At 42.6% G+C, this 25,268-nt stretch overlaps 1 protein-coding gene across 1 annotated transcript in view; it reads left to right on the plus strand.

Annotated features, from left to right (window-relative positions):
* The window catches only part of camta1a (calmodulin binding transcription activator 1a), a 267,228-nt gene that overhangs the window by 4,148 nt on the left and 237,812 nt on the right, over window positions 1-25,268 (plus strand). The window contains 1 exon segment of the mRNA XM_062459401.1: window positions 6,160-6,263. Coding sequence (XP_062315385.1) covers window positions 6,160-6,263 — 104 coding nt within the window.

Genomic DNA, 25,268 nt, shown 5'->3' on the forward strand with positions numbered 1-25,268 from the left:
TCCTCTGGGTGCTCCTCCAGGAGATGGCTCTGTTGATTGAAGTGTCTGCTTTACAGGATCACGCTGTCAATAGCTGAAGTGTTGTCGTTAACTAAGAGTGATTGTTTCAGGTTGAGGCCAGGGGATCGGGACCTGGGCAGACCATGAGAGGGAAAATGCTTCCACTTTGAGCCCACTTATGTTTCTATAGTAACTGTCCTCCTGTACTAGTCACCAGGAGGGGCAAAGCAATGTGAAATGTAAGCTAGGAAACTGGGATGGAAAAAGGCACATGTCTACATAATGAGTATAAGCTTGTACTTCACAGCATTGTGTCAATAAAATATTGCGATGCGTAGAACAGCCTGCATCGTTACAGAGTCTCTACATGCTTAATGAACACACCAGTCCCTCTTCCATCACCACTGCAGAGAAGTGTGTTGATCCAAGTAATTAAGTGTGTTCGTGTTTTGTTTTATTTCTAAAAAGAGACTCTGTAATCATCCACATCTTGTTACGCTCCCCACTCCTTACTCATTTGTCACTGATGCAGCTTTGCTGCTTCACAGCTCGGATGTTTTTAAATCAACACTCCTTGAGATTTAGATATACAGGAGCTGCAAGAGAAGGCTGGAGCTTTATTATGCTACTGTAGTTAGCTACGGTAGTAGCAGGAGAGGCATTGATAGACTTTTGTCCACCCCCCATGTGTGACAGCTGTGACTGGTGAATATCTGTGCCAGTCTCTCCCTCTCCCTCATGCTGTTGCATGTTGTTACAGTATCCTATTCCCCTGTCAGACGGCCTAGTTAATGTACGCAGGCTGCCTTGAGGTTTGGGTTCTAGATGATGCACTATCACCAGGACGCTTCAACGCCCCCCCCCCCCCCCCCCCCCCCGCACACATCGGCTCCAGTAGCCAGGTAGCCTAAACCAATCATCTGAGTAATTGTGGGAATAGTTATGATAGGTAAAAGGGCTGTGGTCTGGCTCAGAAGCTGCCAGTGTCCTTTACCGGCTGAGGTGTGTGCTTGTGTTAGTGTGTGACTGGCCTTGTGTGTGTGTGCACACAGGCCCTCACCTCTGCTCTACTTGAGATGGGATTTTCATGGATGGGTGAACTTGGTGAGGGCTGAGAACACATAAAGAGTCATTTTCAGTTTGTTGCGGGCAGTTAACTGTGTGTATGCATGTTTGTTGTACTTGCCGTTCAGGCCTAGGCAGGAAAGCTTGTGCTTTCCTTCCTTTTGATTTAGTTGCGTTCAGCCTTACAGCACAGATGTGGTTCAAATGTACCAACATTATTAAACTTAGACTTGTGTCTGCTCACAGTGTTACACAACAGGCTATCGTCTCTGCTAGCTAATTAAAAAGCGCCTAATTGGTCTCCTAGCATTCTTCCAAAAGCATACAAAAACACCTCTCTTTTTCAGACGAGGCTGGATCGTAAGAGAGTCTGCAGCGCTTCATTGTTACCTCTGTGAGGGAAATCTGAAGCGGTTTAATCTTCCCTCTAACGTAGTAAACCTCAGCTCAAGTTTCCCCCAGCAGTAGGCTTAATCAAGCATTGTGTTCACTTTTTCAGAAGGGAGGGGGCAAATGTGACTTTAAGAGGGCTCTCTCTTCCTCTGATCATGCTAATGCTAATCAAGGGGTCCAGTGCAATCAAAGCCTTGTTAAGCCACATGCAAAATCAGAGAGATTTGAGAGCATGTCCATGGGCAGAAGTTGGTGTAGTATGATTCAGGTGAAGTAGAGTAAAAATGTTGTTAATTGTTTTGATGAAATAAAGGCTAGTTTCATTTCCAGTGCAGCGTGTCTTCTAAAATGGAACAGTTCACAGTGTAGGGAGTGTGATAGCGTGTGAAGGCTTGTGATACGAGACATTGCGATGGTTGTTTTTGTGGTGCCGCTATGGTGTGGTATGATGCAGGCCAACCCTCCTCTCTACCTCTTCCTACCCTCTCCTCCCACATGTCTCCCAACAGTTCAGCCAGATTGATTGTTTTTGATTGACAGCATGTTATTAGCCAGCCACTGCATCTTGGCTGACAAAATGCCTTTTTGTTCCACATTTAATTCAATCACAGTTTTCTTTCCATCCTAATAACTGTTTTCAGTGTATGCAGCCCGTCAGGGCGACCTTGTTGACAGACTAAGGGTCTTAAATGGCCAAAGGATTAGGGCTCTGTTGCCAGATGATTGAGAGGTGTGTCTGATCAGAGAGCATGGCTGTCTGGGACTGTAGAATCAGCTGAACAGAGGGGTATGCCCTGTTGTCTGCTTCCATTTACTGATTTGATTCCTGGCTTGCAATAGTATCTGGTAATTAACCATAAATGCAAGTCTTTAAAGCTCAGGTCAAACCCTCTTTTTTCACAGCAGAATAGCTTTTTGTTTAGTTTTATGTCATTTTAGTGGAGAGTGTCTAATGTCTTGACTATATAATTTCTGTCCTAAGCTTTTTAATGATATTGTGTATAAAAGGGTTAGTGCATGGATAACATGATGCATGGAAAAGTTTACTGTGGCTTGCAACTATTGTGCGTGAGTCTGTCATTCCTATGCATGCAATGTATTTTAATATTGCAAACATGTACAAATATTTATTGTAAAATTAATTTATTTGATTTTAGTGCTTTTGTTGTCCATCGTTGATAATAATAATAATAATAATAATTTGTCTCTTGCAGTATAGGATAGACATAATTGAGCTGGCAGTAGAGGAGAATGGAAACTTTGATTTGTTGATTTTCTAACAGAACACGGCTAAAACTTGTGCGTAATACCACAATTTATAAAACCAAAGTAGATTTTTTAATTTAAAATGTCTAAGCCACAATGCATAAAATATATTGGTTAGGTGATAAAAAATCACAACATGGCAAGAAATTTCTATGGAAAAGCCATCTTGTAGCCTTCGCCAACTTGCAACATTAGGCTATATCTCACCACTGTTCTTCAATGTGGCCACAGATTAAAAGCAAAACCGCCATTCTTAGTGCACACTCAGACAGAGACAGAAGAGAGAGGGTTTTTGCGTTGAGGGCTAAGGTATTGATTAAAGATTTGTTTTTGTCAGCCTTTCCAGTCTCATGACCCTGGCTCTTGTCTCCAGGGTGGGGCTGGAGCAAGCTAGCATGACAGATACCCTTAAATTCCCTCAACTGTGTGCTTCGCAGGCAGGATCAGTGATAATCCAAAAGATCAGCACATAGAAATATGTTTCCTCCCGTTTGACTGAGAGTGAATCATGAAGAGAGAACTCCTCTCCAGCCAATAGCACAACCTGACAGTTATGACCAGCATTCTTACCTGAGCCCAACCAAACTGTAGGTCGCAGGCAGAAACTATGGAGTAGGACTATCCTATCCAATCTCCACCTTCTCGTCAACATCAACACTTTAACCCTTGTTGCTTCCTAATTTCCCAGTCCGAGCTCAGCCAAGTTCAGCTCAGCCCTTGAACCACCATAGCTTAGTCCAGTTAGTCCATCCCAATTCAGCTCACAGCAGATCGGCTTAGCTCAGCACATACTTTCATATAACAAGCAGTTTCAGCCTGTCTTGTACTTTGTCTTTTAGAGCCAAGTTGGCCTTTTTTAAAGGGTTAAGTTAGTGTCCAGCAATAACTCTTTTATTGTTGTAGTGAAAACCAAAGCATAATGCTGACCATTTAAGATGTTTACAATAGATACCACAGAAAAGTTACGTATTTGAATGCTGGTGTCACGTCTAAATGCACAATCTGGTCTTGTTAGATTCATTTCATGAGAAGGCACAAAATGACAGATTTCCCACAACGTCCTCTTTCATTTTCAGATGGAAGGGGGGAGACAATATCTTTTGAGAATTCTTCCTTAGAATTCTATTTGATCCCGACATCTCATTCCATTGTTAGATTTAATTTATCCTGAGAGTACGAAGACCCAATGATAAAGTATCTATAAACTCTGGTAAAACAGAGTAGAACAGGTCCTGTTTGTCAAAAGTCACTGTGTCCTTGTTTGGGTAGATGCACCTTTTCTCCATATGTAGGTTATGGTGGGTTTTTATGACAGATGTGTGGCATAGTATTGCAGTCAAGGGACGCTACATTAACATTCTCAAAGGCAAGTTTGTCCTTGGTAATTTGTGGCTTAACCATCGATTAATCAGAGACAGGTTTGTCAAAGGTTTCTGTTTCATGTCTGGCTTCATTTCCCATGTGGCAGCAGGTGCTTACTGTCATGCCGACAATATGTGGAACTGTGTTTGAGCTGGCACAGTTGACAAAACCTTTTATTTGTGAGAACTCTGAACAACCTCTTTGAAAGAGGGCCTTCTCCTCTGCAACTGTGGAAAAGCAAGGTGAATGAGACCAAAGGATGGCTGAAATGTGAACAAAATCAAGCCTTGTTACAATGCCGTTGAGAAGATGTTTCAGTTACGCATTTAGCTTTAAGCTTTTGCTCTGGATAGTTCTTTGTCGCCAGAACAGTATTTAACCCTGATAGCTGCATTTGAAAGTAAAACCAAAAAGAAGCTATTGAGGAACTCCACAGAAGAGGTACAAATTATTCTGATGTTTTAGAAATCTTAAACATCACAAGCATTGTTCTGCTAAGCCTAAACATTTAAATTTTTATGTATTATCTTATTTCAGTTCTAAGGTGACTGTCCCCTCTGATGTGATCTGAGGGTGTGTCGCGGCTCATAGTCGATCATTGGCTGTGTTCCATAGTGCTAGAGGCTGGCGAATGTGCCTGCTGTTGCTCCTGCTGATTGATTGGAAAAAACGGGCCTTTGGAGCGCTGTGTACAGTGCGGGTAGAAGCAGGGGGAGAGGTGTTCCAAGCTTGTGCAGTCCTTTACCGGTTCATCTCTGGAGACAAAACAACTTTTCCAAAAACTCAGCCTATTCAGGCTTAGGCTCCTGCAGATTGTGTACCCTTGATGCGCTGAATGAGTTATAGGGGCAATAAAGCCACACGATTTGCTCAGACGTGTAACGAAACAAACAAAATGTTAAGTCAGTTTTTTCGCGTGCCTAATTCCACTTTTTGTTCTATTAACCTGGCACATTGCGGATCATTCAGCTCCATCGTGTTTTCCACTGATGACAACAGCACTTTGGTGCTACCTAGGACCAGATGCTGCATGTGATTGTTAATTGGGCGAAGCAAATGATTACAGATACCTGTTCAGCTCATATAAAAAGAGTTTATACATGCAGAATTACTGGTACAGCTGGATACAGCAAAATGCAACAGATCCATCTTGACATCCCAGTGGGAGCAACACTAAACATCACTCTGATATGTCTCTCCCTGATTCCTCCACCATGCTGGAATGCCATAAGCTAGGCCCACACCTGTAGTATGGCTGTTTCTATTGTGGGTCTCTTAGGACAACAATCATTTTGTGTCCATACCTAGCCTATGTTTCTATTGGTGGCATAACTGTAACAGTGGGTTTCAAAGGCCTAATGATGAGTGAGACAGGATTCATTGGCAGCCAGGTTTAGTTAAAAAAAGATTCTGGTATGTACAGTTGCCTTGAGATGTTCCACTGTCATATCATCATGATTGGCACTCGCTCTATCTGATTAAACCCATCTTAATGATATGCTGCTGGCTGGGAATAAGTTATCCTCATTTTGAATGTAAATTGCAAAGGAATGGATGCACACATTGTCTAACAAGCGTGTGTTTATGCACAGAATTTTTTTCTTGAACTATTCATCCTAAAAACTATATTCATTTTGTCCAATATCACAAATTCACTCCAAATGTAATCTCCAAACAAACAGAATTTCCACATACTTAAGTCTTGGATAAAATTCCATCTGCATATTTAAATTGGAGAAACAATGAATTGAACAATGGAGCATTAAAACTTCAGGCTACCTTATAATCTGTACATAAACATGTAGCTTTTGGAAAAAGGACAAAGCTCTTGGATAGAGAATTAAGTTGGAACGGTAGCTGTGGACATCTGTCATTGCAATGTTATCTTTTTCTCTTGGTCAAAATAAATCATTTACTGGAGATGAATATTGCACCTGTAACAGAGTTTTACTACTGTACAAGAGATGTAGCATCGCCATGGTAACATGGTTATTTTGAAAATACCACACAACGTCTAATGTTCATTAACATTTTAATTTGTTTTAATAAAGGTCTTGTTCTCTCTCTTCACAGATGAACATGGACATTTGAAAATATACCTGCCCAAAAAGTTGCTTGAATGTCTACCAAAATGCTCCTCTCTGCCAAAGGAAAGACATCGTTGGAACACCAATGAGGTAAGACTACTTCCTGGAAATGGGCCACTTTGTCACAATGCTCCTCAGACAACCAACGGGGTTGTACAGTTAACAAACAACAACACATTATGTCTGTACATCAGATTAAATTGTTAAACAACTACTGGTCAGCAGGCGCATTCTAGTAATTTATTCCCAATATTAGTAGGCCTTTTCATTACGCATGTGGGCCCATGCGTAATGGTCTACAAAAAACATGCTTCAAAAACATATTGAAATGCATTGGTCCTTTTGTATTCAAATGCTAAATGCAATGCAATGTTTTTTATCGTCAATATGTATTACAGATCCCTACATTTCACATTAAACATGCCTTTTAACTGTCCACTGGTGGATTTTCGGAAGACTTCTTATGTCTCAATTAGTTAATTCTGGTAGGGAAATTCCTGATACTGAACAGAAAAAATCTGAGCTGTTAAATTTGGGATGTTTGCCACCTTGTTCACGCCCAGAGCTTAGAAACACATTAGCATGTACAGTATTTTCACCCGCTGTTAAATATTCATTGTCTTAATTTGACCAGAGGCTTTTGCTTTCTGGTTGGCCGCTGTGTAGAAGGGAAATTTAGGAAAGTTTCTTTAACATAGAGAGCACAGTGTCATTGAGGTCCTTGAGGATAGTCTGTCCTTTGAGTGTTCAAACACTCTGTACCTAAATGAAACACGAATGCTTTAACACTCAATTTTCACAAGCGCTTGTGTGAAAATAAAAAGTTTAAAATGGAAGTGTCTTTTCTTTAGTGGATATTTACATTTGCATTACCCATTCTAAAAGAAATCACAGTTTGGCCTGCATTCTAAATGTTACTGTCAATCATGCTGTGTTTATTATTCACTAGGCTGACTGCAGCTATATTCAGTAAGCATTGTGTGGCAGTCATACTGAAAACATAAAAACAGTGTTTAACATTACCTGGATAAAAGCCTGGGGGTTTCTCATATTTCATATGCTTCATCACACCAATAAGTAAAGATAACACAACTCGTTTGGATTTCTGTCTTGAAAATGAAAGTGCGAAATGTTTGTATTTGTATGCCAGTGTGAAAATAAATCACAGAAGCCGTTTGCACTGGCTGTCCTTGACCTATAGGGCAAGCCATTTTAAATTAGTTTATTTATTTTCAGTACAACTACTTTATCATTTAATAGAAGTGAGACAGTGTCTTGTTTGATGTTAACAATTTATTTGTCGTTCATGTTCAATCTGTTTAGTTCAATATCTCTCTGTATGGAGACAGGCAGGAGATTGAAACTAAACATTATTTAGCCACGTCAACCTGGAGGGATTTTGAATGATTGCTATTGCAAGAAATGCATAGGCTGCCGGTCATATTTTTTATATAATTGATCCCAATGAAGCGAGCTACACATAGTTACGGCACATTAATGGACAGGCACCAGAATTGTCAAAGGAGCAAAGACAAAGATGCCGGCCTTGTTTGGCATTCTGAATATATTACACTGTTATTTCCCCTTTTAATGAATGACACTGAACTAGTGAAGAGGGGAGTGTGAAGTACTCTACTGGGATAGTGGACAAAGACCATTGTCTCCACTTGCCTCCTCTAGCCTTGATACCAAGTGTAAAATGGGCGTTAAGGTACAAAAATATGCTTCTAAACCATGTCTGCTGTTAACTATTTATCTGACCCACTTGACCATATAACATTTTTTAAAGCTGTGTATAAGATTGAAAAATGTTTTCCTCTTCATATTTAGCCTCAGGTATTCGATACAGTATCATAGCAGAGAGTGACGAGACAAAGATGGTGACTTATGAAAGCGGCTCAGTAATCAGTCAAATGTTTGTCTTGAATCCAAATAGTTTTTTCTTGGGGCGTGGATCAATGAATCCATAGCTTTAATTTTCAATATTGATTTATGAAAATTTTATTCAATATTGGGGAATTAGGATTTAATTTACAAGGATTCAAAGTGATTAGATAAACGGAGATCGGATCTCAGTCTGTTCCTCTAATTATGAAAAAGCAAATATGCAAAAACCAGTCACCCATTCCTTTGATTAACAAATTGTTACCATAACTACTGTCATCAGTGGTATGAAAGTCAGTTAAATGAACACAATGTCAAAGACATTAGAAATGTACATTATAATCCAATATCTATTCATCGGTCAAACATCACAACACAGAGGTACTTCAGCTATGTGTTCAAAACAAAACAATTCTACATTTACGAGACTTTGTTTTTTGTCAAATGATGCAAAATAGGAAGTTTTACAATACTACAAACATGTTATAACAACATCCATATGTTAGATTAAGCAATCCAGTTGTGCTCCTGTCTAGAGAAGCTTCCAACAGAACACATGCTATTGCTTGTGTGGGTTTTTCAGGATTAATAGATATCACCTGCCAGTTTTTGTATGCAATTGCAGAAGCATATAAGCATGCCTGACTATGTTGTCTGTGCGCCAGGAAAGCACTCTCCCGGGTTGAGGAGAGACACGCAACCTTCCCTAAAACCAAGGGCGTTTCTACTTCATGTGCGCCATGCAAACCAGCTCGCTTGTGCTACTTGGTGGCAGACAGGCACGCTGGGATTACAGAGTCTCTTGTCGTCGCGATTGTATGACTCTTAGCAAAAGTGACACCTCATCAATTCTCTGCATATTTCTGGCAGTAGTTCAGCATGCTCGGTGCAACCTTGTTATTCCCTTGTTCTGATTAAACCGTAAACATTCTGTTAGGTTAGGGCCACTGGTGACCACATCAGCTCACAGGAATTAATAGCATTAACGGTATTTGTTTTTTTTAAGCAGCAGCTATACAGATTTCCATTAAGGGTTTGTCTCCATTTTACACAAAAATAGTTAGCACCTCTGTGCGTGAGAACAAACCTGTCTCCTGGTGTGATTAGTGGGAAGGAATTTCCCCTCTTTTATGATAAAGAACTTCTTATTTTATCTCCCTGTGCAAAGACATTCTCTCTTGCCCTTCTAAATCTGTGGCCCAGGAAGGAGGGGTGGGGGTAAAGTTAATGCACAGCTATTCATTTCTTTCTCATTCCCCTGATTCCCCTGTGTGCATTTATAGGGAGGTGTGCAGGAATACAAGCATTTACTGGAAAATTAGATAAACCAATCTGACGTAGATGTGCGAGGAGCCGGGAGGAGGGGCTGAGTTTGGAGCAGCCTCAGAACTGAATACAGGCATACAGGCACGTTTGGCTCAGCTTTGAAATTGTCAATATGAGATTGAGATTAAGTGTAAATATGAGGCACGGCGTGACAATTTATTTCACGTTTTTTGTTGTTGCAATGAATGCATGTCAGGAATCACAGCATTATATTCATGAGGGAATTGTCAGATCTGTAAACTGTTAATATTACATAGATATGCTCTGCTGTGGATAAGAGAACATGCATAATTGAGATGTATATCACTGTGTTTACCCTGTTTGTGTCAATGCTCTCTCTCACTCCGCATGGCTTCCCTGAGATGAGCCTTGGTAGAGCAAATCTTCCTAGAATTCCTCTCAGGTCTGCAACCAATGGCTATTGTCTGCTGGGGCCTCCAGCAGGATGACCTCTATTTTGCTGGACATTCCTGCTGAGATTACAATCTTTTTAAAGAAGGACACCTCACAAGGAAAGGGCTTTAAGCTTATATCCCTTTCAAGATCAAACAGAGCCAGCCCCATGTTTGGTTACTCCAGCTTGTGGAGGTTGCAGGACCAGAGATGTGGAGAATGGCAATGCCTTGCATCAGTGCTACTTTAAGAATGCATCTCCTGCTCTTTGGCGTTTTTCGGTGCTTTGTGTACAGACCTGTATCACTGTGGGCCACAGGACCATTGCAGGATTGTGCCATAGAGGATGGTTAAAGTTGATTTCAGTTGAGTCTTTTTCCTGTAGGCAGTACGGCTATATAACAAAGTGATCTTTTTTTGTATTCCTGGCCTTAAAGTGTTAATAAACATCAGTGCAACTCCTTGCAATGTTTCAATTAGTAAATGTCAGGGGATGAATTAGTCTGAGAGTTTCTGCTCGTGAAGTTTTCACCATTTAGTGGAATCAGAAGTCCGATGCTCTGCAGACATGCAGTCCTGAAAAGCAGAAGCAGGGGTGCGCAGCATCCAGCCTGGAGCGATGACAGGACATGGGACCTAAGCTTGTGTGACACCCCCAGTCCTTAATGAGTACTGTGAAGCTCCCACAGCTTGGGGGGAAGTCCTGCCTCTGACCTGCTGCTGAACCAAGAGACACACGGCAGCTTCTGCTCCGGCCTCCATCGGCCTGCTACACATTTAATGCCCCTGTCGTCAGAAATAATAATCCCGTGCTCTCCGCTAACGCGGGCGCTGGCACGCCATGGTGGCTCCATGCAATATGCCTCCTCTCAGGATGGTGCCAGAGTGCCTCACTGGACACACACGCTCAAAGGACACACTCCCTGGACTCTGGGCAGTGGGAGAAACAGGCTGCAAGGCCGCTCAGCCAGAGAGACAGCCAGGCAGGGAACGAGTGGCTGTGGTCAAAAGCAGAGCTAATGAAATGAAATGCATAAGACTGAGTGGAGGCGCTAATCTGGAGAGACGATCAGTGACAGTGTAAGATAGGCACTATAATGATGAGGACAATTGGATACAGTAGTGTAATCATTCAGTCCTTATCTCCAGTTGGAACGCCAAGACTTTTAACCCCATCCCCGCCCTCTGTTTCCTCTGCTCCCTGCTGTTATTATTTGAGAATCCACAGTCCAATCTTTCAAAGAGAGCTGCAGGAGATTGCTTCAATCAGATACAGTTTTCATCTTTCCTCTGTTCTTTTGTAACGGTAATGATTACTTTTTAAGTGTTTATTGAACAAAATATGAAAGGACTACAAAGGGAGAGCTCGGCTTCTTTCCTCATTTCTCCCAAACAAGCTTCTACTGTAAGGTGTGTGCCTAATCCAGATGAAACACTAAAATTGCATCATTAAAGATACAGCCATTTTGTAGTCTGGCTAATACCTTGATGATAGCTAGTTGTGTGTATTCCTATAGCACATTGTGTTTGAGGGTATGTGTTGACGTGTGTGACTGTGTGTGAGGGTCTGTGTGAGGGTGTCTGCAGCCCAGTGTGTGTGAGTCTGATATGCAGCACATGGTGTGTCAGGCTGTGTTTGAGGGTGTGTGTTGCCCAGTATGCGTGAGGGTGTGTTTGGGGGTGTGTGAGGGTGATGTGTAGCCCAGGGTGTGTGTAGCCTAGTGTGTGTGAGGGTGATGTGTAGCCCAGGGTGTGTGTAGCCCAGGTTATGTGAGGGTGATGTGTAGCCCAGGGTGTGTGTAGCCTAGTGTGTGTGAGGGTGATGTGTAGCCCAGGGTGTGTGTAGCCCAGGTTATGTGAGGGTGATGTGTAGCCCAGGGTGTGTGTAGCCTAGTGTGTGTGAGGGTGATGTGTAGCCCAGGGTGTGTGTATAGCCCAGGTTATGTGAGGGTGATGTGTATAGCCCAGGTTATGTGAGGGTGATGTGTATAGCCCAGGTTATGTGAGGGTGTGTGTAGCCCAGTCTGTATGAAGGGGTGTTTTTTGTAGGGCTACCCAACATTTAGCCTGGTTGGCGGCTCCAAGTGCAGAGGCCTGTGAATCCCCCTCAGAATGTCTTGACCTCATTATAACAGTAGCTAGATTAAAGCCTTCTCCTATGGATTAGGATGAATCTTATTAGGAAGATTGGGCTGGCCTCATCCTGTGCCAGGTGTTTGACTGCTAAACAGACGTTTTAAATGCATTTCGGTCATTGCACAAACAAATCTTTTTCAGAGCCGTCAATGTTGTTTTTATGGATGTCAGTGCTTGGAGAATTCACCTAATCGAACCCAAGGCCGCATCTGATTAAATGTTTATCTTCATTTGAGCTTGCAGCTTGGACGACCCTCTCTACGGAGTGTAATTAAAATGACTCCCTCGAATTGCAAATGTTTACGGAAATCTTCATTAGCTTCTCTGGGGCAATCAGTGGAAATTAAAGGTCATGTTTGTTTGTTTATCTTTTTTCTCAAATACAAATTCCTTAATGTTTCTACTGGAACAGGTGTCCAGCTCATGTTTTGAATGTGAATGTGACTGGCTCCTATTGGGTTTGGTCTCTGGTGGAGTAAGGATTACTTGAAACAGCTGACAACGTGAGATGAGGAGGTGGGGATCTCTGTTCTCTTAACCAGGCTTCGAATTTGATTCATACTAGCTCTTAGTTGAACTATTCACTTCTGATTTAAATTGATTCTAGAGCCCTATGTTTTAGGGTTGCTTAGAGAACACATTTCCATATTGAATTCTATATTGCTGTGGGAGGAACTTTGTAAATGGACCTATATATTGTGTGACAGTTCTATTTGAAGCACTACTTTACTGTCATATGCGAAGACCTAGGCTAGTCTATGGCTTAATCTCATTGAGACGGAGACTAGATCTGAAATTCATCTACCATGGTCCTTCTTTTTGTCATCCCATAGGCCCTAGCAAAGGAAGACAGGGACTGGACTGACAGTCTTTGGTCGGGTGGCCTCAGAGAATCCTGTAATAAGCTTGATAGCTTTACTGATTCCTGGTGCTCTGGTTTATGGTGACGTGCCAGTGGAGCTGTGGTGTAGTGAGCCTGTTTGTAATAGGAACCCTCTGGTAGGGTCATTTAAGGGGTCTGGCACGCTACAGGGACCTTTTGCTTTTTCCCCTGGATGTGCACATCAAGGCAGGGGTCTTCAGTATCCTCTGAAGGCAGGGGGGGGGGGGTGCTCAAAATTGCATGACCTCTATTGTAGAAGATACAGGTCACTCTGCCTCCTGTGGGAGGACTCTAAATTGAACCCAGCTTGTGTCTTCGATTTCTTTTTTCTTCCCACTCTCTCTGTGGCTCCTACTAGTTCCCCTCCTTTACTCTTATCTTCTGTCTCTTTCCCTTTTCCCTCATGTGTTCACTGAGCTGCAAAGCTATTCAGGGATGGAGGAATAGATTTCTACCTTTTTGCACCAAATTGCTGGGTCAGGGTTTTTGTGCGGAACCGTTTTGTAATGGACTTACAAGTTTATTTACTAGATAAAATGGAAGTAGTCCCAGACTTCTGCTTGTGTTCTTTCATGTGTGGGTGTCCTCTGGTGAATTGTTGTTTGGTTTCTATATTTACATGTTTGAGAGAGTGAATGTGCACTCAGCTCTCTCTGTGATAGCAGGAGAGCCATACGTTATACTGATAACGTGGTGTTATTCCATGATACTGAACCATCCGACAGGTAGACTCATAAGTAGTGTTTGTACCTTACCTCCCTCGTACCCTGTGCTCATTACATAAATGGACAGTGGGAGTGAGATTTTCTGTGGTACCTATGAAATAATACTCTCTTCCGTCAGCATGACAGTATACACTGGGCTACTTACAGGAGTCGATTTTCACCTAAAGTGTTGTAGCTCTTATTGTGTTTGGTCTTACCTACTGCTTGTCCTATTTTGTATTTCATCAAGGTCAAACAGCACAGCTGGTCAGCTTGAGAACACGATATATCTTTTTTTATTTTTGTTGGGTGAGAAAGCGAGAGATATGGTTTTAGTATTCCATAAGGGGAGCAGCGCTTTTTTTTTTTTTATAGTATCAAAGGTACACATCATTTCCACACTACAAAATGTAACATGAAAAGGGAGTTGGTGGTAAGGTCAGTAGGAAGGCTCTTTATCTGGCTCCTGATGGAGGAGGCTGGGATGAGCCACGCTGGATGTTTCACAGACCTTCTCCAGGAAATCCCTTTGACGCCTTCCTCTGGCCCAGTTGGAGACACGGTGTTGGGTAATCAGTGGAGGGCCGCGTGAGCTCTCCTGCTTCGTGGCATCCTTCCTTCCTGCCCGTCTCCCCCTCCCCTCTGTCCATCGCTCTCTTACCTCCCTCCCTCTCTTCCTCTCTTCTTCCTTTCTTGTTGTGTGCGGCGCTTTGATCTTTAAAGGTCCTTGAGAATGTGGAGCCGGCAGCAGCGGCAGCAGGCTGGGATTCTCTCTGGGCCTGCTTGGATCCTGGCCCATCATGCCCCTCTCTATCTGATGGACAGCTCCAGTCGTGGCTGCGCCGCTCTCCAGCCCTGACGTATTGGGGCTTCAGCTGATAACCCCCTCTTTCATTGTCAAAGAGCGGAAACTAGAACGAGGGCTCTCATTGACCTTGTTTGTTAGTTGCACGGTGAACGACACAGGCATTTTGAGGCATTTATCTATCCTTTCATGTCCCCAAGAGTGATCCTTTTTTGGAAACTCAAGAGAGGCGGTCGAGCTGATGGCTGCAGTTCTCGCATGGTTGGTGAGACTGCTCTCTTGTTTGGAGACATATCCTGTCCAATGTTAGCACTCACACCGTAAGTGTTAAGCATTTATGAGCTTTGCACACCAGGAACCTGAGCATTTGGCAGGTTGACAAGACTATGGACGCTCAGCTGACAGACCTGTCATCTGCCCTGGAATTAAACCTGCCTACTCCACCAGGGAACAAGGCCTTCTCCCACTGAGATAATAAGGTGTTTGCCTTCCTTTGTCTTTTTCACATTTTTATTTCCTGCATCCGAGTGGACCTGTAATGGGGTTCTATCCACTAGCTCATACCAGTTTTAATGTTGAACTCCATCATCAGTCTGTTTGTCATTGTGCAGTGCTGAAACTGAACGACAGGCCACCTCAAGAAGACATTGTAGATGGTGGGAGAGATTCTATCTTTGACCTACACTGGGAGAAATAGTCATTACAGTACATGTTACATGCAGGGCTGTCAATCGAGCACTCTGGCTGCTTGACCTTTTGGGTATTTTTGCATTTCAGTACATTGAAATATCAAAGGTTATCCGTCTTACATTCATTGTTTTCTCCTGTCAAAGCTGTCCATTCAGAGTCCTATTTTCCGAAGCTCCGAATAGCAGGTCTCACATGTCCCCTTGGAAGGGTTCAGCCTTTGTTCTTCTGGGCCACATGTGAAGCCCTTTTCTTTAAGACATGTTTACACATCAATGCAACTGTTGGGATTCAGAGGAGCGGATTGACAAGGTCATAATGAGCCACCATGCTGGTCCCCAGTCAGGGGCTGAGCAGGTCTAAATACCCACATAATATTGCAGTAATATGGCTCAAAGTGACCTGCACATACTGACGTTATCTATTTGACCATTTACCACTTTGTACATTGATTATATTGACATGCGATTGTACCGTAATTAGTCTAGTAATAATGGTGCTTTTATTTATTGAACATGTCCTGTGCTCAGCTTTCTCTGAACCTTGTTCAGTTCTTCTCATTCACATTAAACCTATTGAATCTATTCTATTGAATGTTCTGCTTAGAAAACCAATGTGTCTTACAAACAGCTCTGAGTTCTACGTGCTGAGCTTTGACTCTAGGAGCCTAGCTCTACCAAGCACATTCATTTTCACTGAACATTTGCTATTTTCAATCTTGCGAAGTCTATATTTAGTCTTAATTGGTCCCATATAGACTCTCAAGTTTTAAATGTGAATTCTTGTTTTGGAGACAAGAAAGTAGTCTGGTGCTGAAGTTGGATTCAGTAGCCTTGGTGTTCTGAGAGCTGGAGATTTGTCTGCGCTCTGCACCGCTCGGTGTTAATTGCCGGTGAGATCCTCGAGCACATGCTCTCTAGCTGGAACCCAAAAGGTTGAGGTGTTGAAGCAGTGTGTTTCGACAGTTCATTATAACGTGCCCTCCTCCCCTTCTCTTCCCTTCTCTCCTCTGGCCTGTCCTTTAGCAAAACCTTGAGGCACCATTGAAATTCTGCGCAGCTTCTTTTTGAAATCTCTGTTGATGAGGCCACGCCAAACCACGGCTGCTCCCAGTGCTGGACATTTTTCAAAGTCATGTTTATATAATTAGCAAGGAGTCAAAGTGCTTTGACTGCTCCTAACAATGGAAATGCTTAGCAGTCTCATCTGAACTGTGGCTTGAATGAAAGCATCAATGGGGACATGGTCTCAGTCCCAGCGACATGCTTGCCCTCTTAGTAGGAAATAATACCATCAGTTTCTCAGTTATCTAATAAAGTGATCTAGTGACAACCTGAAACAAGTTTTGGATAAAACTCAACCACAAGCTCGTACATTAAGAAGTGTCTATGTGAGAGCATGAATGTCGATTCCGTCATTGACATTGAACGGAAAGAAAACCTTGTCTTAGGACAGGGTAGTGTGGAGTAGACCGGTTCAAACCCTATGAACCTCATCAATACATTTTCACCATGACAAAAAATACAGACATTCTAATCAGGAGGCGATTCTGCCTGCTTTTTAAGTATGGAATGATGAATGTAGCTTTTGTTTCATTGTGCAGATTTTGTTCTTGTTAAGCGTTAAGTCATGGAGTTAAAAAAAGAATCTTTAATTGCAAATCTAATCTTGTTTTAAGTCTCTACTTCCTTCCTTTGGTGCTATCTTGAGAGATGATTGTGTCTCACTACAAAGGCAGCCAGACACAAATCTTCATTAGATGTGGGTTGATAAACCATTAATCCATTCTAGCACAGTTTTATTTCCATTTATACTTGTCCACCCACACAGTAAGCCAAATAAAGAGAGAAACCCCCCTCTTGAGCATTTGTTGACCAAAAACAATCTCAATCAAATAGCTCCATTCTCAGGATAAATAGCCTTCTCTGCTTCACCAAGTTCTCCACTGTCCCTTTATATTACCATGACCTTTCTGAAGATTTGGTTTTCCATCCAAATGGTGTGGCGTGTGAGCTGATCTTAATAGAAAGTGATATCCCTCATTGAGAGTTACCAGTATGTTTTAGTGTGTTTAGTGATATCTCTGTTGCAATTCGCATATTGTTGGGGTCAGGTCAATACCATATTAGCACTGCTATTGCATTTTCCTCAAGCCCATGAATTATTCACAAGTAAGACCCCTTTCCCTTGAATAAATACAGGCGTTTATAGAAGTTTCATTTTCACTGGAAGAGGTTAGACAGTACACAGTTCTACGTTCCTTTTTCAGTGAATTTGATTAACCCTTTTGCATGGCATCTCCAAATGGTCCCACAAAGTTGTAACCACCTGAGACGGCCCCTTAGATGAAAGTAACCTCCCATTGTGACCTTGTGGGCCACAATCAATGGCCTTTATCTCCCCAATGCATAATATATCCCACCAAGGGCTGATCCACAGGTCCCTGTGTAATGTATTGACCTGCAGAACTGCCATTTATCAGTTTGTCTCACTGGCTAAATAATTTAGTTTTTGAAGCCAAGACCATACAGTACATCCTCACACTACATTTCGGTTTAGTTTCAGCCCAATAGTCACTTATTCCTTTCCAAGTTTGTTTGAGTGACCTCCGAGTAGGATCAATGTGTACGGTAGACACAGTCTAACACACACTGTCTAGAACTTTCTGATGGCAGATAGGGCTCAGAGGAGGCCTGTTTAATTCTGTATGTATGTATTCCATTCCTCTGGAATCTTCTTGAGTCTCTTATGGCCACCGTGCCATAACCTCCTGAATCAAGTACGGAGCTCAAAGTGCCTGTATGGGCACTTGAAAATGGCTTTTATTTACAGGAGAGAACTATGGATTTTTGCTTAGACTCTCAATGGTGAGGACATAAAGGCTCTTTTTGGTTTTTAGAGTAATTGAATTCTAAAACAAAAATGTATTGTTTGAAACACTTGGTCCCAATGGCTTTCATATGAAATCCTTCCTCAAATTCATCTATGAAAGTTACACATGCCTTAGATAGAATGGAATAAAGCATTAATTGTTCGACAAACTGACAGCACAGACACGTTTTTCAAATTTAAGAGAAAACGAGAAGGCAGACATAGCATTTTGAATTCGGAAAAAGAGATCATTTCAGTTGAGATCATTTCAGTTGTTTATTTCTGGAATTTGATTTTTTCCCTCCAGTGTTAGCTTTCTTTTGCTTGTGTTTAGACTTGTATCCGCTCAGCACTAGCTTCTCCGCTTTGTGGATATTTGCGCTGTGTATTAATGGGAGATTGATGTTGCCGATGACTTGGCTAAAGCAACAGAAGATTACTGTACTCAGCTTGAATACCAAATGGGAATGGAGGACGTGCCAAGGCTCCGGCTGAACCTTGATCCAAAATCTCCCCTTAACCAAACCATGTTCCTCCAGATGAAAGGGAGAATTGTTCTGATATGCTGATCAAAGCCCTGTATCGCCCCGCTATAAAGGAACACCTGGAATTCTAATGGAGAATTCTGTAGGAGCAATAAGCACATTGTGTAATGCATAATGTATTTGTAAATAATGTTTATGTAAACATCTGCTGGGGGTGTTTCACATTTTATTAATTTATCTCCTTCTGCTAGGATGGCTGATTTGTTGATTGTAATGGGATAATTCACAACATAAACAGTCTTGACAACAGGGGTATATGGGATACAATATCCGGGAGAAACATAGATCTAGATTGAAGCATGGAGCATGTTCTATTTATAGTGTTTCAATATTTCAGTGGCCGTTATTATCATCCGGTATATATTGTATATATCATGATAATGATGACACCATGCTGGTGTAAAGTTGAATAATGTAAATTCTGTTTTTAGAGTCAAATTTTGGTGAACAGTAATCTCCTGCAGGGTTAAAGGGTATCTGTCCGAGAATATGGCCCTGGGCTGCTACTGTCTCCGTCCCAAAACGGTTAGCAACATGTAACCCTCTGCCTGTGTGCTGACATGATGGCGCTTCCAGTCAGTGAGCAGGGAGGGCAGGGTAAAGGATGGGAGAGGAGAGCAGAGAGGTGGGGGAGTAGAGGAGCGAGGCGGTGAAAAAAGTGGAAGGGAGGGGTGAGGACCGGAGAGGAGACGGGTAGTGAAGGAGAGGACAGCAGAGGAACAGAAAGAGAAAGAGAGGAGACGAGAAGGGAGAAATGCACAGTCCCGCTAAATAAGTACCACTGTCACGCTGCCATTAAATGAGGCTTGTGCCCCAAAGGGCTAGCAGGAGTGTTGTGGCCATTTTTCACACTTGTCTGAGAAGGTCCAGGGGTTCTGCAAAGGTCAACGTTATGCTTAATAACACATTCATATGATTGGGTACGTGTATTGATGTTTATTATGATGGTGTTGGTGTTGCAACTGAATAGCCGCATTAGATATATTATCCATTGTTATGGGATGAGGTTGTTAATTCCCAGCATTCAGTTGTGTTCATATTATATGTGTATATGAATGAGTGTCATGAATATATTCACAAAACATAGGCTTTTAGCATCCTAGCATGAGCCATATGCTATCCCTGTAATAACCTACTTACATTCTTGTATTTCTCTCTCCAGAGTGATAATAGAATGATGGTGGAGTTACAAGCCGAAACAGATCTATCCATATCCAAACAAATGAGGGCTGAATTTATATATGATATTACGAATGTTCTCTCCACATGACTGAAAGTTGAAGTTGTGCTCCTTGCAGGAGAAGCTTCCCCGGGGCTCCTCGTTGGCGTGGTTAGCTTTGTTACATTCTGATTTGTTTCCTAGTCGGTTTATAAACAGCACTCTCCGAACGCCGCTCCCCTGAGGCCCCCTGTGTTGGGGAACCCCTGATTTAAAAGGCAAACATCCCAGCTACGCCAGTTCCTGCTACTGCTACTGCTGCTGCTGCCGCCGCCGATGATGAAGTTTCCAGGGAGAGGGTGATAATCCTGACAGGGCCTCTTCCTGAGTCAGTCAGCCGTGCAGTACAGATATGGATGTCTCCCTGGCAGATTGGGAGCTCCGACTCCTCAACACCTCCTGTGGCGACTGGTGCCCTGGGGATATGGCTATGTAAATAATGCATGCCTAGGGGGGTGAAACATACACAGATAACCTTCAAGACAGGCACGGATCAGTGCCTTCACATTAGCTGATAGGATTAAGGTTAACATCTACAGCAACCTCTTCATAAAAACACACAAGGTTGCACAGATAGTTGGATGTTACATGCATGCTTAGTGTAGAGCAGATAAGGGAGGGAGGAGCAGGCAGTCACGGGCGGCATGCAGGAAGTGTAACACTAATCTAATGGAGATCCTATAACCTCCTATCTGCTTCTGCATCTCTCGAGCAACCTCAGCTCGCCGCCTCGTCACATTCAGAATAACTCGAGATTCCTTGCAGCGACGGAGCTTGCGCTTCATTTTGCGTTGAGGACGTGTAAAAAGGCACGTGTTGGCCTCAAAACACATAAAAGAGCCAAATTGATATGCACATCGCCGAATCCCAGTGGGTTCCCTGTGACCACCACACTCCATAGAGCAAGACGTCTGCCTTCAAACGGCCGTGTGAACTCTCGCTGGAGCTGTCCGGCACCGCTCTCAACCGCTAGATAATAGAGACATGTTCATGGCATCAACAGCAGAACTTGATCACTACGTCTTTGAGGAGCCGCGTGGAGAACAACTGCAGTCAGCGAGCATATGTCGGGAGTCCATGAGAGAAGAGAACACGTAGAGAACAAACCTAGTCCCTCACTATTGTCCCATCTGTCGGTGTCGAACGGAGCAGGCGAGGAGCGGCCTGCTCCCTGTGTATTCAGACGCCAGCTCTCGCTGTGCCACAGAACTGTGGACCCTTCTGTGGATCTCTTCATCTGCACCACTCAGGACACCCTGCACTCCCTCCACTCAGCCCCACGTACCGAACATCACAGCTCTGTGGGCTAGTGAAACACACTGATGCCAGATGAAAACGGAAGAGGCTTTCACAGGGAGATGAACCAGAAACAACCTCCCTTTTCCAACCGGGCAAAGTCAGTGAACAATCACATTAGCTGCCTCTGATGAATGGTTGTAGTTGTTGGACAGGAATGATGAATCTGGATATAAGTGTCCTCTCTTTCCATTATTTGGCTGCGTGAGAGGATTACACCCAAAGTAATAACTCATAAAACTGGAGTAATTAGCACAAACAGCTGTAACACAATGACCCCTATTCATCAAAGCTATTGGTGCTCACATGAAATATATATATATATTTAAAATATATTCTCTCTCTGTCTCTCTTCCTATTTCTCTCCTTTTCTCTCTATCCTCTTTCCTTTTCTCTCTCCATCTCTCTTAGTTCTCCGTTGATCTTTTTGTCTTTCATGTTGTCTTTCTCTCACCAGTTTCTCTCTTTATCGCTAATTATAGTGATAGTGTCATGCAGTATAATAAACCTGTAGCTTGATCTGTGCACAGACCGACTGCTACTCAGCCAACCGTGCTGGTGTGTCTTGTGTGTGTCCTCTTTAGCAGACAGTAGTGGGGAAGGGGACGCACACAGAGGGACTGCTATGCAGTGGTCTATGACACGAGACCAGATCCCTTAGCTGAGAAGCTCAGGTCTCCAGTCTGCTAAGTATTGCTAAGATCAGCTCCAGGCTGGTCCTGAAGGACAGAGCCACCATGCTCAGCCCAGGCTAGACTCATATTCAGGGAGAGAGGGAGGCCAGGGGAGGTGGGGGTTAATCCTGGAGCCACAGGCAGGTGTGTTAGGAAAGGGTAAATAGATACATACCAGGCTGGGAGTAGAAAACGGAGAGAATTTAAGTCTGATAGGAATGTACGTATTTGTGTCCTGAGGGGTGGTAAGCAGTGCTGTATGGCATTAGTCCCTAACTTGATCAAATTAAAGGAGGAAGGAAGCAGAAGGGGTGCTTCAAAGTTTGAGGTTTTAATGTTGTTTATTGGAGCCCAGCTTGGGAATGCAGGAGAGTATTGGATAGGGAGCGTGTGGAGCACCGGTGGGGAAATGAGTTTAGCTCCACGTTAGACATCTCTGGAAAGCTGCATCAGTCACGAATGAGTAATGGCTGTTCTTGATGCCACTGGCAGTGGATGGTATCTTTCACCCTCGATAAACTTTAATTTAAACATTTTTAGGGGACGACTTATACTTTATTGAGGGACACTGTCAGAGATGCAAGTCAAGTCTATAGTTAAGTTGTCCCTCCAAACATGTCAACAACTGTAAACTGCCCGTTCACCTTCAGTCAGGGCAATGGGCTTTCATAGCCTCGGTTATTTTTTCTCTTTCTTGCCAGCCTTAATCGTTTATGACACCCTCAGTTGTCTCTACAAGGTGTCTTTGCCTTTGACTGTCCTGATTCCCCTCACTGGGAAAACAACCAATGTCAAATTGAACCCAGAAAAGGGGATTTTAAACGAAAAGATAAGGGGGCAGATATGCCTTAATCATCATTTGCTCTTGATTAGAAAATCAATGGCCTTTGATGCCAGAGTGTGTGTCTGCCTTTGGTGTTAAAAGTGTGACAATGACAATGTGGACTGCGAAATTGGCCTTTTAAACAGCTGCTATCTTTTTGTTGTTTGGAGCTCCATTCTTTAACACAGGGAAAAGTCCCTTCTATAACATAATGCCTGCCTGTCAAAGAAATTACTTTCTCTTTTCTGTGAAACTTTGTTAAAGAAAATGCTTGGAAGCCTAGAAAGCTTGGAAATTCCTTACTTTGTCAAATTGAGTTCCTACTGTCTGCTTGGTTATGTAGGTTAACAAAAGAGAAATAAACTTGTCACTCATATTTTTGTGGCAGTTTTCAGATGTGCTGAAGAAAGACACGTTTGATTACTGCCAAGGTTTGCCTGTTTTAAATGTAAAAACTGAGATTTTCTTCAATCCCCAACAGTTATGGGATAGCCTAACAGTACATATACATATCTTTACAGTTTTGTAATTTACATTTACATTTATTCATTTAGCAGACGCTTTTATCCAAAGCGACTTCCAAGAGAGAGCTTTACAAAGTGCATAGGTCACTGATCATAACAAGATAGCCACAAAAACATTGCGAGTAGCCAAAACATGAAGCACACATTATGAACAACCAAAGTAAGTGCCAAAGGGAAGAACCATAAGAGCATGTAGTTAAACAAGTTACAATTAAACAACATGAACCGCTATAAGTGCAAGTGTACCTGTGGAAAAAACAAGCAACAATAATAAAAACTATATATCACAGCGAGTACAACATTTTTAAATCAGTTACCACTAACCACAAGAGCAACAAGTAATAATAAATATAATGTGTATAAATTGTAAATTATATAATTCATAAGTAATTCTGGTTACTACAGTAAATTCTGTTTATTTGAATTTCACAACGTGTTGTCATTATTACCTTATAGCCTGATCGATTGTGCTGTTGCTGTTTTCTCATTGTTTCTGTAGGATAATCATACTTGGTGAGAAAAAAAAATCTAAAATGTTTGGCCTTGTAAATTGACATTACTAGGAAATTGGCTCATTTGCCCATGACAACACAAGATGTGCATGGTTCCCTTTGTAATATTTACCAGAGGAGATGAGTCTTTCTTTCCTCTCATAAATATGCTGAGGCTGATGGTTTTTAAGCCTGGCTTACCAGGCCTCTCTCCTTCACTCCCTTCTCCTGCCTGCTCTCTGCCTTTGTGTCATGCTGTTGTACTTGCTGTGTTTTTACCAGCTCTGCATATCGATCCTTATTTATCGCCACTGGCTCCCAGTGTAATAAGCCTCCACGAATATGGATGAGGCCTGGTCGGCAGGGGATGTAGTGCTGATTAATATGCCTCGCGTGCAGACATGATGAAAATTCACATTTATGTGCCTCATACGCACACTGATATCTGTGTGGAAAGCGTTTGTAATGCGCAATGAGGGATGTTGTGGAAGGGTGATGAAGGGCTGGTGCAGGTCTGAGGAGACCTAGAGACGATACGAGAACATGGGAGCCTGCCTTTCCTTGCCCTGCACACACCCCACACACCGGCATGTGGACATCATCTATCGATTGCTATTCAAATGCAGGACTACTGACTGCTTCCAATCAGTGTCAAGGTATTAGAGATTTATATCTCCAAATGGAAATGTCAGGATTCAGCCCCTGACCTGCTACCATTCCAGAGGAGTGTGCACATCTCTCACATACTCTTCTCATTGTCTGGACTCCAGAGATGATGGTCTTCACACGTAAGACACCAACTACACATTTATAATACTACATGCTGTGTATGTGTATGTAGGTATTCAAGATTTCATTGTTTTTCAAACTTGAATGACTTTTTTCATAAAGTTTCAGTCCCTAAGCATTCAGTGGTTTCAGACAGAGGAAAACCAAGAAGCAATGCAATTTTCGTGTTTGTTACTAATGCAGACCGGATCTTATCAGGGGAAATTTACTCAGTGTTTTTTTGTGTATGTACTGTAAGAATAGCTAATTGAACCAGTTGAGGTAGCTAACCATCTAACAATGCCCTGAAGTAGAACCCTTGTTTACACATTAGTAGTCAGCTAACATCTGATGATGGTGAGTGAAACACAGCAATAATGTCTACTTCTTACCTTGGAAGTATGAGCCCCTTCATTGCTCCTCCTAATGACGCCCCCTCTCCAGCTGTTCTCCAGCTATTTAACACTATCGAATCAGAGACCACCTCCAGCACTGATTGACTTCGCTGGCTAAATACAATAAGTTCTGTCTAAAGACTGGCTCTCAAGCCAAACCTCAGTATACGCTCGTCTCAACAGCTGCATTATTAAAGAGGCGTCAAACAGAGAGGTTCAAGAAGAGTTGGGCTTTTCCCTACTAGACACTCTTACTTGCCCTTGACTGGCCTCTGTTAGGTTTCCTAGTGTATAAACACATCATGGAAAGAAAATCAGGTAGGACCACTGGCGAGCGGGTGGAGAGAGGCTCGTGTCAGTAACAGTGTTCTGAGTGAGGTACTAGCTTATCCCCCTGGGGAATAGCCCCATCAATCACACAGCAATGATTTTTCTTTCATTTTTACCTATAATAGCCCTGTTTCCTGTAGTGCCTCCTGGATAAGATTAGTGATTGAACACTAACACTGCACACCTCCACCATGTAAGCCCATCAGATAGCTAGATTGAAAAGGTACTTCAATACCCCGGTGGACTTCAATACCCGAGCCCGGTGGGCTCTCCAACCAATGTAAAACATCCGACACAACATGGACAGCATGCACAGCGGGGGCTGCATGATGTGTATTGTA

Source organism: Osmerus eperlanus, chromosome 4 (genome assembly GCF_963692335.1).
Source record: "Osmerus eperlanus chromosome 4, fOsmEpe2.1, whole genome shotgun sequence".
NCBI classification, from domain to species: domain Eukaryota; kingdom Metazoa; phylum Chordata; class Actinopteri; order Osmeriformes; family Osmeridae; genus Osmerus; species Osmerus eperlanus.